Source organism: Danio rerio, chromosome 21, assembly GCF_052040795.2.
Source record: "Danio rerio strain M-AB ecotype USA chromosome 21, GRCz13ab, whole genome shotgun sequence".
NCBI classification, from domain to species: Eukaryota; Metazoa; Chordata; class Actinopteri; order Cypriniformes; family Danionidae; genus Danio; species Danio rerio.
In genome coordinates, this window is record NC_141041.1 from 26,431,178 (window position 1) to 26,454,971 (window position 23,794).

General features: G+C 35.1%; 1 protein-coding gene across 11 annotated transcripts in view; it reads left to right on the forward strand.

Moving 5' to 3' along the window:
- The first annotated feature begins 859 nt into the window (after positions 1–859).
- Positions 860–23,794, forward strand: part of dixdc1b (DIX domain containing 1b) — a 53,847-nt gene continuing 30,912 nt past the window's right edge. For 3 of the 11 annotated variants that reach the window (XM_087301343.1, XM_087301350.1, XM_087301348.1), the window contains exons 1-5: positions 860–1,190; positions 12,955–13,084; positions 15,507–15,632; positions 15,723–15,972; positions 18,039–18,158. In XM_087301343.1, coding sequence (XP_087157469.1) covers positions 1,158–1,190; positions 12,955–13,084; positions 15,507–15,632; positions 15,723–15,972; positions 18,039–18,158 — 659 coding nt within the window. In that variant the 5' untranslated portion in view covers positions 860–1,157. Of the gene's footprint in view, positions 1,191–4,139; positions 4,387–12,954; positions 13,085–15,506; positions 15,633–15,722; positions 15,973–18,038; positions 18,159–23,794 lie in introns of those variants that run through there. The other 8 variants (XM_087301344.1, XM_087301351.1, XM_087301349.1 and 5 more) reach the window with 3 other exon arrangements.

A 23,794-nucleotide genomic window follows, 5' to 3' on the forward strand; every position in this document is an offset into this window, starting at 1 on the left:
CTAGTTGATTATTTGGTACAAGAAGTGGCTTAGATGAAAGGCAAAGGCCTCTAGATAACGCTTATTTTACCAAAATAAAATGTGATCATTCCCTGATTTTTTATTATTTAATTAGGACAGTAAGGTCTGACTTAGCTTAGTCAAAAGTACTGTCACTTAACAGAAATAATATACAGTATAGAATATAAAGTCATAGTGCAGTGGTAAAAGAATGAATGCTGAGCATGACTCCCATGATCTTGGAGGACTGCATCCATACATCTCGGCAGTGACTCAACTAACTATAATAAAGTCATCTGGAATGGCAAATAAAGCATTCTTGCAGGACTCCTAGAGTCCATCAAGATTCTTTGGATTAATTTCAATGCCTCCATCTTACCCCAGACATACTCTATAATGTTCATATCTGGTGACTGGGCTGGCCAATCCTGGAGCCTCTTGACATTTGCTTTCAGTAACTTTGATGTGGAGGCTGAAGTATGAGAAGGAGCACTATCCTGCTGAAGAATTTGCTCTCTCCTGTGGTTTGTAATGAAATGGGCAGCACAAATATCTTGATACTGTTGATGCCATCCACTTTGCAGATCTCTTGCATGCCCCCATACTGAATGTAACCTCAAACCATGATTTTTCCTTCACCAAACTTGACTGATTTCTATGAGAATCTTGTGTCCTTGCGGGTTCAAGTAGCAGTATTTGTGATGATTGTGATGCAGTTCAACAGATGACCTTCTGCCACTTTTACAACTGATCAACTTGGAGTCAAGGTATTATTTGTTGCTATTATTGACTTGTCCATCAGTCTTTAATTTTTAACCGAAGAAAAAACTGATAAATGTTTGGGACAGCAGGGGGAGACAAAGACCACTAATAAAAAAGGAACAATCAAGGTTTAAGTTAGCTTTTTAAATCACAAAAGTGATGGTTGAAAACGCTTGCTCTGTTATATCAGCATTCGCTCAAATGTTTGTTAGTGGACACTTTTTTTGTGTGTGGACACAACTAATAAACCAATGGCTGTTTCACGCACGTGCCTCTGTTTCAGGTAACCATAGAAACTAAAACTGGCGTAAAATCATCAGTCTGCGTCTGTGATTTACTTTCTACTGGTGGAGATTTATAGCTCGTTATATGAAAGTGGATGGAAAAACGTATTGATGATATCGTCAAGACGGCGCGAGAAACCCAGGGTAAGATCGTTCAAACTTTAAGAATCGTTTGTTTGAGTTAACATGTTATGAATGCTAAAGCTAAGTAGGTACGATTCTGATGAGATTGTGTTTAACGAATCGGCTTGTGTTTAAAGGTACAACATTTTAGCTTCAGCTGACGTTTAAGTTGACACCAGCTAGTCTTTTGAACAGTAACTTATGCGATGAAATCCTCTAGGGAGTTTGGTAACTTGGCTGAGTTTCCATCATCCAGCGGCTGATTATTATCAGCAAGATGCTGCATTTACCATCGGTGCAATAACCTTATGATTATAACACCGACATTTTAGAAGACAGGTGTAATTTTTAGGTTGTCATGTAATAAGGATTTCAGGTTGTGATGTAATAGAAACGTAAATAAAAAAATGTATAATAAACGTAACGTATTCATCTTATTCTTCAGCAAGGAAATCTTATTGTTCCGCGAGGCAGATTCCATTGGGTTGCAATATAGACTGGAGAAAAGCTTGGTTGTTGATATTTTCTTCCTAATAAAACTAAAGAAATCCCATGTGAAATATTGCATAAAATATATTCAGCTAACGCATTTATTTCCAAATATGTTGATATTCTGAGTAATTGTACATTTTGTTGTAAGGATGATGAAACTTTAATACATTTATTTTGTATGTGTGAATTTGTTCAGAAATTTTAGTTCGACTTGTATCATAATTTGAAACACCCCTTCTACCTTTGAACAATATTTTAGTTTAAAGAAAAATATTTGTCATTACTCAAAATCTGCACATAAATCTAAAGAATTTATCTTCAACTTTTTTTTAATCTTGTTTGGACTTTTTTTATATCTACATAAACAAAAATGCATGGCTTCAATCCCTACTTTTCAACGTTTTCTTATTAAAGTTGACTCACTACTCAAATCTTTCCATATGTGTAACAACAAAACATGTGTTGGTACTATATTAAGAACTGTTGTGTATTGACCTATGGTATTGACTCTGATTTGATTTAGATAGCTTTCCTGTAATGCTCTTAATTTATTTATTGTCGTACACAGTTGTAATTTACTCACCCCTTTCTTTGTTTTGTTAGTCTTTTTTATTTCTGCAGTTGATGCAGCTTTTATTTTCCCTATTTTGTATCTCTCTTATATTGATCTCCTGATTGTGGTTGTATACCGGCCCATGCCAAGTGAACTGTTCTCATTTTGGCTCTAAATTTCCACATTGTGCTGTTTATGAGATTGCTGAAGATTTCAGATGTAGCTGTAACTGCATACTGTGCAACAAATTACAATAAAAGCAAATTATTTAGTTTTAAATCTTACCAACAGCAGAGCTATAATATTATAATTATAATAAACAGAATTTGGGGATTTTAATAGTGTATTATATTTTAAATAATGTTGCTAAATATTAGTATTTTTGTTGTTGTTGGGTCATTCGTGTAAAATCAAACGCATTTCAGAAACTTACCAGCTTTTTCTGAATGTTTGTTTCTGAAGAAAGATAAACCTAAAAAGTGATTAAAAACTAAATATTAACTGATAAATAATAATGGATGTAGATGAGTTCCACTATTTTGCAGAGAAGGGTGAAAATTAATCTATTAATAGATTTTAAAATTTAGATTTTGTAATAAAAAATGTCCGCTTTCAGCTAAAAGGTTCTGTTCTTGCTGGAGTTTACTTCAGTATAGGTATGTTTTGTGCAGGTCATTAAAATAAAAGGAAGCAAGAAAAAAATATTTTTTATATTCTAATTAAAAGAAAAATGTATCAGCTATATGCCGTGTAACCAGATTTGTTTTTTTGCCTCATAAAATGTGCACAGTTTAACAATTCGCTTATTGGGTCAAACTGACCTCCCAGTATCTCTCTAGAATTTAACCGTATAAGTGCCTTAAACTGAAGACACCCAAAGATTAAAAAAACTAAAGGATATTATTAAATTGTTTTCCATTAAAAAGATAGTTCACCCAAAATGAAAATTTAGAAAGAAAGCTAAAAACCTGAAACCATTGACTTCCACAGTATGAATAACAAATACTATGAACGTCAATGGTTACAGGTTTCCAACTTACTTCAAAATATCTTCATTTGTGTTTAACAAAAGAAAGAAACCCATAATAACTTGAAACAAGTAATAGTTAAATAAATGATAACAGAATTCTCATTTGTAGATGGACTGTCATTTTGAGACTAATAGACTGTAATGATAACATAACGAACTGAAGGATGGTAAAATTAGTATTGATAATTTATTAAAAAAATAAAATGTTCATTGGTTAAATGTCATGCCAGGATACCCACTATAACCAAAATGGTCACAAAAGTAATAAATACCTTTTAAAAGAAATAATAATTATTTACACTTACATTACTCTATTTCCTACAGCAGGGGGAGACAGATATTTGATGAAAACTAGACAGCATATTTCCAGATTGTAGATGTAGATCTGTATACTGTTATAATGTGTTGCATTTCAGTGTGAATATGTTTTTAAAAAGAATAATTCTTAAAGGTTTTATTTTTATATAAAAAAGAAAGAAAAAAAAAGAAAGTGTAGGAAGCAGGATGCATGAGCAGACAGGAAGGATGTGGTATAATGGGGCTGTACACAATGAAGCCAGTAAACTGACTTCACAATTTCAGATTTCACGTTATCACTTTTACACATGTGTGGTTGTGTAATGTTGGTTTAGAGAACGAAGGTCTACAGTGTGTGGCATCCCATAATATACAGTGTTTTAACTTTAATTTAGAGCGTTTTTAGAGCATCCCGCTGTTTTAAAATGAGTCTTTTAATTAAAGTCAGCTATATATCCTGCGCGCCACTGTCCCAATACTGCAGAAATAAGCCAAAGCAGTAAAACAGCCCAAGTCAGCGTAAAAGCGTCTCCATGACGACCGCAAAGCAGCTGCTGCGGGCGCATGCGCATCACTTCTCGCCATCCGCGTCCACCTCGTATCCTGTTTCAGGTCTTTCGAGCTAACGGGCACATATGGCCATCGCCTTGGCTGAGGTGTTTTCTCTGGTTTCCTTTGTTTACTTCAGCTTTTGCGACATGCGGTTAAAACGCTCTCTCTGACTTAAGGAAGGTACCATTATTCCCCTCGCGCTCCTCCGCTCACCTTGATGAGAAGTCAGAAGAATGATCGCATCCTTGTCTAAAGGAAACCTGCTTGACGTGCTGCAGGAGGGTCCCAATGAGGTACTGGACTCCGAAAACTCGTTTCATTTGCATTCGTGTCATTTTCTCAGAGTTTGGTTAAGTCCGGGCTAAGCGAAAAGTTTAAGCACTTTAGCTGTCGCAACTTTTAAGACGTAACGTTACCGTTATAAAGAAGAGCGCGACGGCATTGTATTGTTTACTCTTCTTTGAGTTTTTGCTGTAGAACAATAGTTACCAGGTCCCTACTCATACAAAATTTATGGTGCATTTTATTGTATAAGGTAGTTTAAAATCAGTGCTTGTTGGCTAATATGGTACACCTCAGATAGCACATGCGAAATAAAACCATTGTGCATTACGTACCCGGCGTAGATACTGCACAATGTATATACCATGCATACTGGTGAAATCATCGAAATAGAAATTATTTTTTATGTTAATGAATTGTCATTGGAATTATAGTTACACAAATTAGGCTTTGGAAATCGTTTTTATATTAAAATGTGAATATTAATACTTTGATAAATTAATATTATTAATAAAAACAGGACAATGTAAATTATGAAATAAATACAACATAATATTTATTCATAAGACATATGATAACAGACAATAATCCTGATAGCTAAACGATGAGAGACAATCCTATTAATCCTGCATAGAGCCTATTTAATGCCACTTAGATAAATGTGTGTGTGTATATATATATATATATATATATATATATATATATATATATATATATATATATATATATATACACAGTATATATATATATATAACAGTTGAAGTCAGAATTATTAGCCCCCCATTTATTTTTTTCCCTGTTTTCTGTTTAACGAAGAGAAGATTTTTTTCAACACATTTCTAAACATTTCTCATTTTTAATAACTGATTTATTTTATCTTTGCCATGATGACAGTAAATAATGTTTTATTAGATATTTTTCAAGACACATGGTTTGTTCTGTAGACTATCGGAAAAAAATAGCATATTTTTTATCTATATTTTTTTGCATGTCTACAGAACAAACCATCGATATACAATGACTTGCCTAATTACCCTAACCTGCCTAGTTAACCTAATTAATCCAGTTAAGCCTTTAAATGTCACTTTAAGCTGTATAGAAGTGTCTTGAAAAATATCTAGTCAAATATTATTTACTGTCTTCATTGTAAAGATAAGATTCGAGCCAGTGACCTTTTTGCTGTGAGGCGACAGCGCTACCCACTGCGCCACCACGCCACCCTACTTCCAAATAGCTGACCAAAAATGTTTTTAAAAGAAACTATTAAAAATATACAAATGGAATAACCTTTTTTGCAGTTTATGAGACCCTGTTCTCCCTCTGTATATTTTACCCAGTTAGACTGTAGTTTTATTAACATGGTAGTCTTCTACACGATCGCCTCACAGCAAGAAGGTCGCTGGTTCGAGCCGCGACTAGGGCAGTTGTCATTTCTGTGTGGAGTTTGCATGTTCTCTCTGTTTGCGTGGGTTTCCTCCGGGTGCTCCGGTTTACCCCACAAGTCCAAAGACATGCAATACAGGTAAATTGAATAAACTAAATTGGCCATACTGTATGTGTGTGAATGAGAATGTATGGGTGTTTCCCAGTGCTAGGTTGCAGCTGAAAGGGCATCCACTGCGTAAAACACATGCTGGATAAGTTGGCGGTTCATCCCTCTGTAGCGACCCCTGATTAATAAAAGGACTAAGCCGAAAAAGAAAAGAATGAATGAATGAAAGTATTTTAACTAATCTATCCAGGAACTTACTCTAACAATTTTTCTATGGATATATTACCCAAAAGTGAAAAATTACTCACTATTTACTCAGCCTCAGGTCTTTCCAAACCTCTATGAGTTTCTTAATTCTGTTGAACACTAACAAAGATATTTTGAACACAGCTTAAAACCTTCAACTATTGGCTTCCATTGTTAGAAAATTAAACACTGTATGGTTGCAGGTTTTCAGTATTTTTTGGATGAACTATCCTCCCCTATGAATCATTTTAACCTTGTGTCAGTTATCAAGCTCATTCTCTTAAAGATTGTGTGGGAAGAGGTGCTAAGCATATTATGCCATTTCAGAAATCACTATTATCAGACATTCCATACTAATGCTACCTTAGAACGAGTGCTTCTACATCTGCCTGCCCTCAGGCTGTAACCATAAACCATCAAGTGCTGCTTATCATTGATTTTTCTGTTTTGAATCCCGGCTGTCTCATCCTCTACAGATATCCCAGTTCACATCAGGTAAAAGGTGAGAATAAAGTGCCCTGATTGAATTAAATCCATCTGTAGTGGCACTGTGGGTACATGCAGTTCATTTGTACAGCTGGCTGAACAGAACTATTGCCACCTTCCAGTTTTCATGCACAGTCAGCATCTTGCTGTGTGTATGTGCTGAAAGCTTTCTGTGTTCTCGTTGAGAAGCCTGTTAATCTGGCCCACTGCTAGATTGAGCTGAGACGATATGCTTCAGACAGAGCTTACATTGTGTTTTTCAGCCCACCGTGTGGCAAATCAATAAACGCTACTGTGTGTGAAAACATGCAGAGCTCTTTTTGGGATATTTTTGTGTGTACATGTGTTTTCTTGACTGTGCATGTGACTGCACACGACACAGATCAAGTTGACATATCATGTGAACTAGACGTTGACTTGTAAGGTTTAGGCTAGGCATGAGCCGGTATAAGATTCTGATATGATAACCTTGGATAAAAATATCAGTTTCACAGTATTGTGAGTACTGCTCTAAAATATATTATTTTTAAATGTTTGGGTAAAAAACAAGAACTTTTTCTCCTTTGAACACAATATATTTTATTTTGGGAAACTTAAAATATTTTGGAACCGTAAACATGTTAGGCTAAATAATTCAAACAAATCGTTGACTTCTGCTGTCTTAATTAGTTAAAAAAAAAAAAACAGATTTTATTACTATTTAAAATGGGATATTTTCATATCTTTTTTTTGCTGGTGATACAGTTGTCCTAAAAAAAAAATAATAATAATAATTAATAATATCCAAAGATTTTGGGGGTTTTAAAACCTTGACTTTTCCAAAGTGCGGTATACCTTAAAAACGATTAGCTTCATGCCTAGTTAAGGCAGAGAAAAGGTTTTAAAAGCTTAATAATACTATTTAATACAAGCTGCAAGGAACACTGACATCAAACTTGTTCAATTTTAATTATAGTCTGCTGTTTAAGAGTTTAACAGTTTTCAAGTATTTTTGGAAAAATTATTTTAAAAATGAAAACCAAATTTTTAAAATATGACTACCAAAATTTAAGATATGTATTTTTAATTTAATCAAAATTATTTGAAATAACTGTAAAAATTAGATTTTTTTGACTGATTTTAAAAACCAATTAAAAACCTTGTAGAAATCGGTTGTGCTGTTAATTATTGTGGATATTTTTAAGTTCGTTCCTTTAACTTTTTCATTGCATTTCATTGAACACAGACTTGAGCTTTCATGCTCCAAAAAGGGACAAATTGAATCATAAAAATAATCTATACAATTTATGTCCCTTATTCAGTCTTTTGAAGCCATGTGATAGCTTTGGGGGAGAAACAGACCAAAGCTGGTTGTATGGAAAATCTTGACATCTGTTCCCTAATTGTATTGCTTATGAGAGAAATTATGTCTGATTTATGTCTGTTTTTTTATTTGATTTTTTTTTAAAAATCAGTTAATCTTGCTCACGTTATTGGTCTGAATGATTAATTCACTGATACAGTAAAAAACATTTAAATTGTGGTCTTTCCCTCCCATAAAGTCACTGAATTGCTACTTAAGACATTATAAAATAAAAGTCACATGGACAATTTTGTCATGGTTTTGTGCATTGTTTTTTATTTAAAAGCATCAGTATTGGTAATTGCATAAAGCTAATTGCACAGTCGTTCAGATGAAAACAATAGTTGAAAAAAAAATGTCTAAATGATTAATAATGACAAAAATATTTTAGGAAATACTACGCAACCAAGTAATAGGTAATTACTTTTAGTCAAAATAAGAAATCACCCTTTCTGCCCACTGTATTTTTTTCTGCAACCACCCCACATTCTTCATTTTTGAAAAAAAATTAAAAATCATATCTTGTTCAGTGCGCACGCAGCACATTTGCCAGAGGGTAGAGCTGCGGCAAACCTCACTGCAGTTTTTATGTGTTCCTACATGTATTTGCTGAAGAGGAAGCGTGAGCGTGGGGAGTTAAGCTGTCCTTTTGTGACAAGCCAGAGAAAGTGCAAGTCAGATTAATCCATGCTGTTGAACCAGGGTGATGCTGGCCGCCAGTGGTGAATGGGCATGGACTTGCCCTGTCAAAGCAGGTGCATCTTGAGCATTGAGGCATAAATTTCTTTTGAAAAGGGGCATCAACACAGGCACCCCATATTTAGCCACTCCACCAGGACAGTCAGCACTATATACTCTCTTTCAGGGAAGGTGTGCTAAACGGACATTTTTGACACTTGCACTGAAAAAGCAAATGAGATGAGATCTGTGAAACTTCGACTCTTATACGGTATTATAACAAAACTCTTTGTGCATCTAAAATCACTACTGTACGAGTGGATACTGCAATTAAGTTTAGAGTTGTTTTTTTTATTTTATTATTTTTTTTACATTTTTATTTGTTTCACAACTGTTATCAATTAAAGTATGTTCTATTTGATATGACCTCCCATTTGTAAATTGTTTTTTGTGGTCTCAAGATAATAAAGTGGGATAGTAAAGAACCTCAGCATAACTAAGTCGTCCATGTTGATTTTGGACATATTAAATTTTTCACAAACTATTGACCATATTCTACAATGCAGAAGTGCTTGTTCTTGGGATTGTTTTAGAAATTCTGATTCAGTTGTCTATAGGAGTAATAACTAGGAATAATAAATGACAGAAAATGGTCAAACTACTTGATCTACAAATTAGTGTGTTCATGACTACACACAAAATGTATAATAATATAAGTAAATGTCAGTTTGCAAGATCGAGCAATGTAATGATATGTTTTAATGTCTAAAAATTAATGGAAGTGAATAAAGTCTCGAGGCAAAAATACTCCAGTGTCTGCCCACTTGGACGTGAAGAATAAGGTCAATAGTAATAGTCAATAGAAGGGAGGTACAGTTGAAGTCAGAATGATCAGCCCCCCTTTGAATTTTTTTTTCTTTTTTTAAACATTTCTGAACTGTGTGTAGGTATAGTGTGTCCACAGTCATATTTGGGTGATAGAAACACAATAAGTCTCTTTTTTTAAATTTCCTGACGTTAAAATAGGATCCAAATCCCTCCCATTTTGAGGCCCACCGCAATGTGACATAGTAGTGCAGTTTCCCCGCCCACCGAATTGAGTGACAGCCGCATATTAACATGTCTTCGTAGTAATGCATATAATGCATAATTATTGTGGATATTTTTAAGTTCGTTCCTTTAACTTTTTCATTGCATTTCATTGAACACAGACTTGAGCTTTCATGCTCCAAAAAGGGACAAATTGAATCATAAAAATAATCTATACAATTTATGTCCCTTATTCAGTCTTTTGAAGCCATGTGATAGCTTTGGGGGAGAAACAGACCAAAGCTGGTTGTATGGAAAATCTTGACATCTGTTCCCTAATTGTATTGCTTATGAGAGAAATTATGTCTGATTTATGTCTGTTTTTTTATTTGATTTTTTTTTAAAAATCAGTTAATCTTGCTCACGTTATTGGTCTGAATGATTAATTCACTGATACAGTAAAAAACATTTAAATTGTGGTCTTTCCCTCCCATAAAGTCACTGAATTGCTACTTAAGACATTATAAAATAAAAGTCACATGGACAATTTTGTGATGGTTTTGTGCATTGTTTTTTATTTAAAAGCATCAGTATTGGTAATTGCATAAAGCTAATTGCACAGTCGTTCAGATGAAAACAATAGTTGAAAAAAAAATGTCTAAATGATTAATAATGACAAAAATATTTTAGGAAATACTACGCAACCAAGTAATAGGTAATTACTTTTAGTCAAAATAAGAAATCACCCTTTCTGCCCACTGTATTTTTTTCTGCAACCACCCCACATTCTTCATTTTTGAAAAAAAATTAAAAATCATATCTTGTTCAGTGCGCACGCAGCACATTTGCCAGAGGGTAGAGCTGCGGCAAACCTCACTGCAGTTTTTATGTGTTCCTACATGTATTTGCTGAAGAGGAAGCGTGAGCGTGGGGAGTTAAGCTGTCCTTTTGTGACAAGCCAGAGAAAGTGCAAGTCAGATTAATCCATGCTGTTGAACCAGGGTGATGCTGGCCGCCAGTGGTGAATGGGCATGGACTTGCCCTGTCAAAGCAGGTGCATCTTGAGCATTGAGGCATAAATTTCTTTTGAAAAGGGGCATCAACACAGGCACCCCATATTTAGCCACTCCACCAGGACAGTCAGCACTATATACTCTCTTTCAGGGAAGGTGTGCTAAACGGACATTTTTGACACTTGCACTGAAAATGCAAATGAGATGAGATCTGTGAAACTTCGACTCTTATACGGTATTATAACAAAACTCTTTGTGCATCTAAAATCACTACTGTACGAGTGGATACTGCAATTAAGTTTAGAGTTGTTTTTTTTATTTTATTATTTTTTTTACATTTTTATTTGTTTCACAACTGTTATCAATTAAAGTATGTTCTATTTGATATGACCTCCCATTTGTAAATTGTTTTTTGTGGTCTCAAGATAATAAAGTGGGATAGTAAAGAACCTCAGCATAACTAAGTCGTCCATGTTGATTTTGGACATATTAAATTTTTCACAAACTATTGACCATATTCTACAATGCAGAAGTGCTTGTTCTTGGGATTGTTTTAGAAATTCTGATTCAGTTGTCTATAGGAGTAATAACTAGGAATAATAAATGACAGAAAATGGTCAAACTACTTGATCTACAAATTAGTGTGTTCATGACTACACACAAAATGTATAATAATATAAGTAAATGTCAGTTTGCAAGATCGAGCAATGTAATGATATGTTTTAATGTCTAAAAATTAATGGAAGTGAATAAAGTCTCGAGGCAAAAATACTCCAGTGTCTGCCCACTTGGACGTGAAGAATAAGGTCAATAGTAATAGTCAATAGAAGGGAGGTACAGTTGAAGTCAGAATGATCAGCCCCCCTTTGAATTTTTTTTTCTTTTTTTAAACATTTCTGAACTGTGTGTAGGTATAGTGTGTCCACAGTCATATTTGGGTGATAGAAACACAATAAGTCTCTTTTTTTAAATTTCCTGACGTTAAAATAGGATCCAAATCCCTCCCATTTTGAGGCCCACCGCAATGTGACATAGTAGTGCAGTTTCCCCGCCCACCGAATTGAGTGACAGCCGCATATTAACATGTCTTCGTAGTAATGCATATAATATCAACATGGCAGGACTTGAGCAAAGCAACTGTGATTACAAGATCTTTTCAGCTCGCTGTGATCATTAATCATAATCAACTGTGATCGAGAATGAGTTTTACAAGTTTAAAATGTTTTTAAAACAGTGCATGTTTGAATGAATTGTAGCAAATTTTACCGTTGTTTTACTTTATCACCACAGTCGCATGTTAGTACAATTATACAGAAGACGCTTCAATCTAGGTTTGTGGACATTAAATCAGGTTTATTTTGTACATTAGCCTAACTAATATCCATACAGCAGTGGAGATTAACGTGTATCCTGTCACATTTGCAGTGTAAAACAGTGCAAAGATAAACGTGCGCACTGTGTGTGTGTGTGTGTGTGTGTGTGTGTGTGTGTGTGTGTGTGTGTGTGTGTGTGTGTGAATTTATGACATTGTGTGTGACTCATTGAAAGGCTTGAATTACCTCCACAACAAACACATCAAATAATCATTGGGAAAGTTTTTACTGTAGTATTTCTCACAAATGTTATGTGAGATGTGCGTCCTTCATGTCTGTCACTGTGCTGTTTATCTGAAGCAGCCGAGGTGGTGATTGAGGCACACTCTGACAAGCACATGGCAACGGTGGGCGGGGAGAACTAGCATTAAAGGCACAAGCCACAAAAACAGCTACAATGTGTTCAGAGCAGAACATTTCAATATTCTGAAAGGTATAATAAATAATCTGATGGGTGTTTTGAGCTGAAACTTTGCTGATACCGGAGACACACAAAAGACTTAAATCTTGAAAAAAGTGTAAAATAGGTGCCCTGTAAGTAAATGTAAATTAACCTGTTTCATTGGAAATATTTAAGAAAACAAAGTAAAGATATTACTGAACATGTAATGACAATGTTCAAAATATGCTTCTAAGAATATTTCTAGCCAATAAAACAAACTGATTCTTTGACTGACTGCAAATTGATGCTTTGTTATGTTGGTGATTTAGCATAAAAATGTTTGCATTGTGCGTAAAAAAGACATCTAATCTAACTTTGTCACTATGCAGTTTTAACGATACCTACTGTAGAAACAGCGAGAACACACAAAGTGTATCATATTGAATTGGTCTTTAGTTTTCTGTTAAACTCTGCAGGTCAGTGGCTCCTAAAGAACATATTTGTACTGAAATTTTGTATGTGTTTTTTGCCTTTCTAGCAGCAACTGGCTGCGTATGTGTCCTGGGTTAATGCTCAGCTGAGGAAGAGACCAGGACTGAATCCTGTGAGTGATTTACGACAGGATCTCAGAGACGGTGTGGTACTAGCACACCTCATTGAGATAGTGGGTAAGTCTCTTCTTATTGTACCACAGTTCTAGGGTGGCACGGAGGCTTAGTTGTGACCAATGTCGCCTCGCAGCAAGAAGGTAGCTGGTTCGAGTTCAAGCTGGGTCAGTTGACATTTCTGTGTGGAGTTTGCATGTTCTCTCTGTGTTGGCGTTGGTTTCCCTGGGTGCTTAGTTTTCCCCCAAAGTCCAAAGACATGCAGCGAAGGTGAATTGAATAAGCTAAATTGTCCGTACTGTATGTGTGTGAATGTTAGAGTATATGGGTGTTTCCCAGTACTGCAGCTGGAAGGGCATCCACTGTGTAAAACATACAGGGCTCGAAATTAACCTTTTTGCTTGGTAGCACCGGTGCTCCTAACTTTAAAAATGTAGGCGCATCAGCCAAAATTTAGTCGCACCCACCAATTATGAGCACTGTTACTACAAGTTTTATACAAACATATTTAATGTATTTGAAATCAACACTAATCAAACTAACAAGCAAAAAAAAAAATCATATATAACATTACATGCAAGCGTGAGGAAAATATGTCTCAACGAAATCCCATTATCACAAGAAAAAATATTTTTATAGCAGAACTGAATGACCAAAGCATACACGGAGTGCTCACCGGCCCTGCACGCACTGCTTGAATTAATGTGTTAACGGTATAACTGTGCTGTTCTCACAAGTGCTGTCTGATATTGCACTGATGCTTTTGACATATACTGTACCTTATTATATGCATACATGTTAATAGCAATACCGGTCTTTTTAGGAGTAGCGATGTTAGTTTACTCAGTGTAAGCCCGTTTGCGATGGTGTGTATGTGGTGTTAAATTTGACATATAGCTGCCTCTTGCACGGCGGACAGCATCTGGCGATTATATGAAGGATTTAACAGAAGCTCTCGTGCTAGATGTGGCAAACGGTTACCTGAAAATTCCATCCTACAGACTTTTCATAGCGGACTTGAAGCCAATGGAAGTCTTCTATTCTTGGAAAAGTGTAGATGGTGGATTAACATTCAGCACATCATCACTAGTAAGATGTGTCATTATTTGTAGATGCCATGGTTTCTAAAACTAAATCTGTCAGAGTTATCTTCATTCTCATCTTCAGCGCTTTACAGTTTTTCGCGGTAGTAGCTCTCTCTATCATCCGAAGCCAGAAGGCACTGAGTGATTGACAGCTGATATTAACCAATCATTCACGTTCAGTGCTAGAGCAGTGGTGGGCCAATAAGAAGAGCGCGAAGGCGGGGCAAGCATTACGTACTTGGATTTGTTTACTGCAGCAAGTTGAAATGATAACTGTTTTAAACCATTCCTAAGCGCTGCGTTTCACGTTCCAAGTACAGACAAAGAGCTTAAAGATGCATTCTGTGTGAATGTCTCCCGAATCCGCACATGTGGTGAACATTTTGCAGCAAAAACTGGTCGCACACAACAATTTTAAGCATTGCAGAAATGCTCCCAAATATATAAGGTCGCATAGAAAAAATTTTGGGCCGCATATGCGACCAAAATGGTCGCAATTTCAAGCCCTGACATATGCTAGATATATGGCGGTTCATTTAGTTGTTGTGACCCCTCATGAATAAAGGAATTAAGCCAAAGGAAAGTGAATAAATGAGGATAATTATCCTATTCACTGCAGTGCTTCACATAGATAGACTGTACTTTGGTGAGCCATGAATAATAATATTACTATCATCATCCTTTTACACTTTTTTTTGTATTTGCTCAAGAAGGCCAAACATTTGCGATCGATTAACCAGTGGAAAATCCTCTGTTGCTCTGCATGTTTCCTACTGCTGGTTCTGTGTGCACAAGAACTATCAACACTTACACAACACGTGCTCTGCAGACATACAGAGATGCGTCTTTTGCGCCAAAATGCATCCAACCGTAGTTTCTGAATCTCCTGAAATGTCTGGGATCTGGCTTTTACTTTTGCTTTCTAAAGTTGCCGTTATTTGTATGCGTTTTTGCATTAGAGAGAAACATTAAATGATCAATCATTTTATAAACCACTCAGATAAACTTGACTATATACTTGGAGAGTACAAAATATACTGGCTGCTAAATATTTGTATATCATTAGAATCGGCTAATAAAGCAACAAGCGAGAGAGAGAGGAGCCTTTATCTGTTAATGGGTGCACATGGCTCCTAAATTGCATAAAAGTAAGAGAAATACTGGATTCCTTTTATTTTAACAGGCTTTTTAAAATAACTTTAACCTATTAAAAAGAAAAGGTAAATAACAGTGTCATAGTAAATAAAAATATAGTAAAAATCACATTATAGTTTTGTTTGTCGCATGTAGTTGACCATTTATGTGCTTTGGGTAAAAGGTGTTTATTCAGGCTACAACCACAAGTATATTTCAAATCTGTGGGAAGCACTGCACTGAATTGTGTTTCTTCATTTGTGAAGCTGGTGAGCTGCTGGATGGCATTTATTATGAGCCACGGGACGATCAGGAAAAGAAGCAGAACGTGGAGAAGGTTCTTCAGTTTGTGTCATCCAAACGGATCAGAATGCCACAGACATCTGCCAGGGGTGAGTTGTAAAGCAGGCTACTAATCACGTTTAAGCTGATAGGCCTGCTTATATATATTTTTTATCTTCCCCTTTTATCTGTCCTCAAAGACATTGTGGAAGGGAATCTCAAATCCGCAATGAGGCTCATCCTCGCTCTTGCTGCACATTTTAAACCCTCCGCATCAGCCAATCACAGAGCTGGAGCTGGTGTAAGCAGGAGTTCCACTGGCTCATCGGCCAATCACAGACCTCATTCCGCTATGGCCATGGCCCAGAATGCAGCAGCAGCACTGGCAGCAGCCAGACAGGACGCTTCTCGCCCTGGCCGTTCTGTCTTTCACCTCAGGCAAGAATGGAGGTATGTTTAGCTTCATATTACACTTTTTAGTCCACACACTTTTGTAACCCCAAATGTTTTGTACTCTTTACTTTGGGCTGTGTAATAAAGAGAAATGTTGGTATCTCAGTATCTTTTGGAATTGTCCTGAATATAAATATTTTGCTCAGTGTGGTTATTCAGTTATAAATCAATTAGTATGATCTTAATGAGTTATTATTACAACCATTCATTCAAATTATTTAGTTTAGCTCAAATGTCTGAAACAAATCATGACTGTCTTTATGAATTCATCATTGACTCAAATGATTCCTTGGCATTAATTGGCTTTGGTTTTGTAAAAACAAGTGAGCTTATGCCAAGACATTTTAAGAGTTCAATTTATAGGCATGCATGACTATTTGACAACCAAAAACAACTATGGGGATTCTGCTCAAAATACTGAATGACATCACTTACTATTGCCCTGGCATGCTTAGGGATGATCCAATCAGGACTTTTGTAGCCGATACCAAGTGCAAACTGATACCGATACTCAGTACTGATTCTGGTGCTTCAAGCTTTATAATCCATAAGGCACATTTCCCCCCTACGTGTGACGCTTAAATAGAGATCCTTCCTTATGTGAATAAATGATGGATGTTGCATATAATTCCTTAAACAGGTCTCTTATAACCAATTAGTGTGGGCATGTCATGGTCAGAAGCAGCTTTACAGAAAATATTAAATAAAACAGATAAAATATTGGTAAGAAAAACAACTATCAAAGCGATTTGAAAACACTCCAAATGATGAAAGTAGAATTCAACATGACTCAATCAAGAAAACGTTCAATCAATAAGACGTTAAAATGCACACCTATATATTCAAGTTTAAATAAATATTTTAACGTTTTTATTTTGTTAAGCCAGATTTTAGTGAATTTACAATATTGTCAAAAACACAGAACGTTCAGTTCTTATACACGTAAAAAGGCATGGCCATTCCAATATTTTGCTCTCCAACTAGCACGTCTGGTTCCTCTGCGTGTTAACTCCTACCTGTGATCGATTCATGAGATCAGCCAGATTGGTGAGTACTGATCGAGTCATAAAATGTGATTATAGGGCGATCGATTGGAGCATCCCTAATGCTTAATACAGCATTTTTAGCAGCAGATATGTGAAAACTGGGAATTATTTTGACTTCATTGTGATCTGTAGGTTTTAGTACATTGTTGTTGCGTTTATGCAGTGTTTCCCAACTTTGTTCCTAAAGGCACACCAACAGCACAATTTCCACCTCTTCCTACTCAAACACACCTGAATTAGCTCAACAGAACTCATCAGAGATTTTCAAACCTGAGGTTAATGAGTTAGATCAGGGAGACATCCAAAATATGTACTGTTGGTGCACTTTCAAGAACAGGGTTGGAAAACAGTGCATTATTGTATCCCTACAAAAGTTGGGAAAATTATTATTAAATGAATGCATTATAATATTGAGATACACCCTAAAAATAGTAACTGACTGCATTACTCAGCAACGTTTCATGGAAAGTAGCATTACTTTACTTTTGTGTTACCTTTTTCTCATTTGCATTGAACTCGTTTCTTTGTTTTTAAGAAAACAATAAACAAATAGAAAGTCATTTTTTAATATGGTTTAACTGGGTCATCATGGTGATGGCAAAGACAGTAGATTATTAAATACACAAAGGATATCTGTCTTTTCCCATTTAATTATTTCAGTTCTGCTTTTTTGCATTTCACTGTTTTCAGAGTATTATTTAAAATGGAAATTCTTTGCTAAATGTCAATTGAAACAGATGAACAGATGCCCTCTTGCTGTGGTCTGCTGGTATTGCAGCTCAGTTCATAGGTGGCATATGGTTAATCAGATCAGCAGACATGTTTCATCCTCAACTTATGCTTTGCTGTCAGCTTTGCCAACAAGCCCTAATATCCTTGTTTGAAAACAGATACTTGTAATTAATATAAATATTCATAAACATTTGATATTCTGTTTAATGTAACAAGAAAATGTGAAAAAAATGAAATTCCTTAATAGTTTTTTTTACTGTTTTTTGAAAAAAATTTTGCTCATAGTCGCAGCTGCCTTGGTGATGAGGAAGGTGAAAATCCCTGCTGGAGTGTTCGAGCACTGGTTCAGCAGTATGAGGGACAGAGAGGCTCATTTGAAGAGGAGACAGGAGCAAAATCCACAGGGTAAGCTAGATAATTCTTTAAACTGATTAAACCGATCTGTGTAATATATATAAAACAAATCATTTTTATGAGTTACAACTGTTAACATATAGAAGTGATTTCTACAAGGCAGTAAATGTAAACAAAATCACATTATTATTTACTTTAAAATATAATATGCATAACATGAAGCTCAATTTTGACAGCTTATTTGAGAGCTAAAATTTTATTTTACCAGCCTTTTATTTCAATTGACAAGTATATATTCTCATATCATTTACATATCAGATACTCAAACATCTTTATGACAAACTTAAGAAGATTTTGACTATTAACAGTAGAATGTACTTGTTGTAAGCATTGGTAATAAATAAAATTGTCATACCTTAAAGGAGTAATCATGCAGATTGTATTCAGTGTTAAAAGTTTAACTAGAATAAAGTGAAATTGGTAACACTTTACAATAAGTTTGCATTAGGTCATTTGGTAACATTTTAGTTTAGATCACAATTCATGCTATTAACTACTGGCTTATTACCTGCCTATTATTAGAATATTAACTGTTCATTAGTAGCTATAAAGTATGATCTTATTCTGCATCCCTTATCCTACCCAAAACCTAAACCAACTTCTATTTTACTAAATATTAATATTCAGCTAATTAGAGGTTTATTACGCTAGTAGTGTTAATTAATGGTTTGTTAATACCGTGAATTGGAACATAAAATAAAGTGTCACTGTTGATTTTAGGCAATGTGTTTATAGGTTGTTTTCAAGCATGTGGTTCTGGTGATGCGCAAAAATTAGATAGAGGGCAGGAAGTAAAAAACTGCAAGGGAGACATGGGGGAAAGTCTGTATATTTGCAATTTATATCATATTCCAGAGGAGTTATAAATAGAAAATAATCACATATGTTGTTGGGCATGATCCTTATATCATGAAAAGGGCTGAGTTTTCTACTGAACTAAAATATATTTGCCTGTCATTGGAGCGGTATACTGTACAAGCTAGTATGCTACGTAAAATACTATAGTAAATAGAGTTTGGAAGCATACTATAGTTAATTATTTGAATTTAACTCTCATAGTAATTATATTGTTGCTGTGGTATGACGAAGCACTAGGAATAAACAAGTTATCCAATAGGCTTCAGTTTTCTTTGCTATAATTATACACAATCACAATGCGTATATCTACCAGACATCACCAAATAACAGATGAAAGCATCTAAAAACCTGGAGGCATAGTTTACATTATTATTTATTATTTATGTAAGAGGGAATGAACTTAATGAACTTACCATCAACAAACATTCACTACTTCTGCACATCTCGATGTTCGTGTTACGATTGTTTATTCTGCCGAAACGCCGGTAAAGACTTGGATTAGTGTAAAACAACATAGATATTTAATTACAGCGATACGTCATTTACATTTTTCTGGATTTTGTATAAGTGTGGTGGTGTGCATCTGAATTTTATATAACACATTAACAAATGATGAGTTCAGATGCAAAAGCCGCTAAATGCCACTTCTGCCAAAAATTAGCTATTGACATTGAGTAAATGCTTTATTCAATTAAAACATGTTCAACAATATTTTTGCTTGAAATCATCCAAATCGCTCCGTCGGCCCATTCAGAAATAAGCAAAAGCCTTTAAACACCACTTGACTTTGACAGCAAAAGCCGCTATATCCTGAGAACCAGTCAGAAGGCGTGAATCGAATCATGTTTTCACTGTTGCGGTGCACTGATACGCCGGCTTTTATGAGGAGACTGTTTTATTACAGTCGAAGTCGATTTTAAAAGATGAAGTTTAAGGAATTGGATGATTCTGTCCCACTGTCAGTGAATGGAAAATAAAAACATCCCTTACCTCAAAACTCAGCAAAAGAAAACACACTGTACAGTCGGAAATGTAGGATGCATTCATAATGTGCTTTTGTGCAGTGATGCTAGTTTGAATGAGTCTGATTTACTATACATTAAACAGCAACTGCGTTTCACGAAAGACTGAGTTAAGATGCGTTTTTTTTATCCAGCATGGATGCTATGAGGATAAACAAGGGACTAAAAGACCTTGAGTGTAGTAAGAATGAATGAAAAACAGCTTCTAAAAGTGTCTGAGAGACATCCCCTTTTTGCACAGTAGGCCTACTTTGTGTTTTATTTGGTAATGTAAGCTATTTTTTAAAAAAGATAAATAGAATGTATAAAACTCTACATTACTGAATGTTACTATACGTGGCGACGCAGTGGCGCAGTGGGTAGTGCTGTCTCCCGACAGCAAGAAGGTCGCTGGTTTGAGTCTCAGCTGGGACAGTTGACGTTTCTGTGTGGAGTTTGCATGTTTTCCCTGCATTTGCGTGGGTTTCCTCCGGGTGCTCCGGTTTCCCCCCACAGTCCAAAGACATGCGGTGAAGGTGAATTGGGTAGGCTAATTTGTCTGTAGTGTATGAGTGTGGATGAGTGTATGGTTGTGGAAGTCTTTAAAAGCTCAAAAGCTTTTGGAAGTCTTTAAAAGCTGTTTGACATTTCTTGTTTTGGCCGATTTGAAACATAAAACCACCAATAGAATCTCAGGGTCTTTCAGGGGTCTTATCCATGTCCAATTAAGGTCTTTCCTTCCTGTTTCAGAAGTGATGACTCAGCTAAAAAACAATACTCAACAATATATTTTGTTCACTATCCACTGAGTTGTCTACTGTAAGTTCAGCTGAAGTTCATAGGTACTCATATTTTTAAAAGTCATTACAACTGAGCGGGGGCACATGTCTGAGTGTGCAGATGTGTATGATCATGAGTTACAGAACAGAACGCAGGTGTCCTTATGGTCTTGCTTTTATAAGTCTACTCTCATTGTGACATTAATGCTGCTCTTCTAATTTCTCTTCTCATCTCTGACTGCATTTACATAGGGTGACTTCTTTGTTTATTTACCCAAGCACACATACCTGATAATAATCCCACAGGTATGGGTAATAATATAATAATAATAATAATAATAATAATGCTGAAATCACTCAAATAAGCATATGAATGAGAGTAATACATTCATCAGAAATTTATTAAGACAAAATGAATTCCCCAACACCCTCAATCTGAATTTCGCGCGTTATCAATGATGTCATCTAAAAACAACCTATTCACATGAACAAACTATTAACAATAAATTTATTACAGTATTTATAATTTTTTAAGTAGTTGTTCATTGTTATGATGTTAAAGAGCATGAATTTAGTTTTTATTTAATACATTTGTAAATGTTGAACAATGATTAGAACATGCTGTACAAGTGTTCATTATTAGTTAGTGTTAGTAGTTACCTAATTACCTAATATGAACAAATAAAAATTTATTGTAAAGTGCGTCCATAAAATGAGAAAAACTACAATTTAATAGAGAAACTTTTGTATGCATTAACTTCTATGTCTATTATTTACATTTGTTTATTGAAAAATGGTTTAAACTCAATTATAAATGCGATAGTTTCAGGATGTCAATTAATTAGACAAACATTTGAAACATTGAAACACTTCCAAACATTTCTTTCAATTATTGAATAGTTGGAACAAAAGTTCTTTAAGAAAAAGAATTTATGTGGTTGGATTTAAAAATGGAAATTTTAATCTTTAACAGTTTTGTAATATTTTTTTTTTTTTTTTAAGATATTGAAATCAATCAATATTTGATTATATAATATCAATATAAAATCAATATTTAAAAGCAAATGGAAATAAATAGACAATTAGGTGCTCATAAACTTTCAAACTGAGAATAACATCAGCTGAGAATCATTGGCTTCAGTTTTACAAAACACTTCTTGAAACCAATCAGTTTCACATTTCACAATGTCATTGGTTTTACACCGTATCTCTTAGTTACAAAATCCACAAAAAAAACATCTCAAGCCCTGTTCCTCATTCTCCCTGCCTTAATGGGAAGAGAACACATAGATGGAACGGAGGAGGCTGTCACAAGGATTTTCTCTCTGCCTGTTTTGTGAAGCTGGGGATGTTGTTGCCCGCCGGCTTTCACGAAGGCTTCATCATGCACTGACTCTGAAAACCACAAAATGTGTGACTGGCCTTTATTTGGGACAATTAGCTGAAGGAGCTGATTCAGTACCTGATTATCCAACAGAGCATCATTTGTATGCTTAGTCACTAAGTTCTTTGCAGATGTCTTTAAATGCCTTTAAATACCAGTGTTATGTGAGGAATCATTGTTGGACATTGTCAGGCCAGTGAGTTGGACTGTAGTTGAGTGGCACTTCATAAGACATGTTATGACAGATCTGAACAGCTTAAAACTTTGTTGACTTGTTCACAGTGGTAATAAGGGTACATTTGGGTCACAATAAAACCCAGTGCTTTTATAAATTGATCAGACTTTCAACATTTAATATACCAATTATAAGAAGAAATTTAAAAAATCTAGTTATTCAACGTAGCTTGTTTTTCTTAAAGGCTCAGTGGTACCTCAAGTGGAATCAAGAACAAACTGGTGTAAGGTAGATGTCATCACAGGCTCCAAAACTCAAGCAGGTTTAGTTTCAAAGCTTCAACGAGTACATAGGGCACAGGTTAAGTCTGGTGTTAGTGGCCTTGGATCTTGAGTAATTTAAAATAAAAAAAAAATTTTGTTTGTTTGTTTTAAATGGACGCTATAAGACACAAAAAGTTGTAGGATGTAATGATGTTACAGTGATTCTTAATATAGTGATTCTAAACTATTTTAGCAGTCGAGCACCAATAAGATGCAAGACAAGTTTGATGTGATTTTAGACCAGCACAACCCTAATTTTTTATGCTTTGCGCCACATTGTTTAAATAGCAAATCCATTTGGGCCACTTTGTGAAATCTTGAGTGTATCGGTCTAAAAAGGAGGTGTGTTAAGGCGTATTGTTAATGCGTTACTATTTTGAAGAACTGAAACAGTTTCTGATTCATTCGTTTGCTGGAAATTAGAACTGAATTTAGAAATAGTTTTGAAACAAATTTTTTATTAAGCATATTTTTTTTGTCCTTAATGGCAAAAGGGGATTCGGAAATGCCCATGGGCTTTAGACTTTGCGCCTAGATTGTTAAAAAAGAGCTAATAGCATTTATTTGACAGACATACAAGGAAAAGGAACACAATTGTAACCTCTCACATAGATGCCTATATGAATAAGAGATCTATCAGGGAAAAAATCTTTACTGCATGTTCAAGCAGGACATTTTTTTGCTTTAAAAAGCCCTTTTTGGAGAAGATGTAAATTGTAAAGTATTACAAGAAAGAAAGATCTGCTAGGCTAATAAGTCTAAGCTGATAAGTCAGCCAAACTCTGGTAATTTTGCACTTTTACATAGTTTGTTCACTAGTACTGTAAATTCAATTTCTGTGTAAAAAGGTGCACATATAAATACTAAGATTAATTAATTGGTTTAGCTAATATTGACAGAAAGAAATGCCCACCCTCTGTGAAAGAATATTTATACCTGAATGTTAAATATCAAGTACAATACTTTTAAAAATAAAATTAAAAAAAGATCGGTAAAGGTAACCTTCTTGGGGAAGAAATTACAGGTGTAGTTCACACAAGAGGCGACAAAGTGGCGCCTCAGAGCAAGAAGGTCGCTGGTTCGAACCTCGGCTCGGTTGGCGTTTCT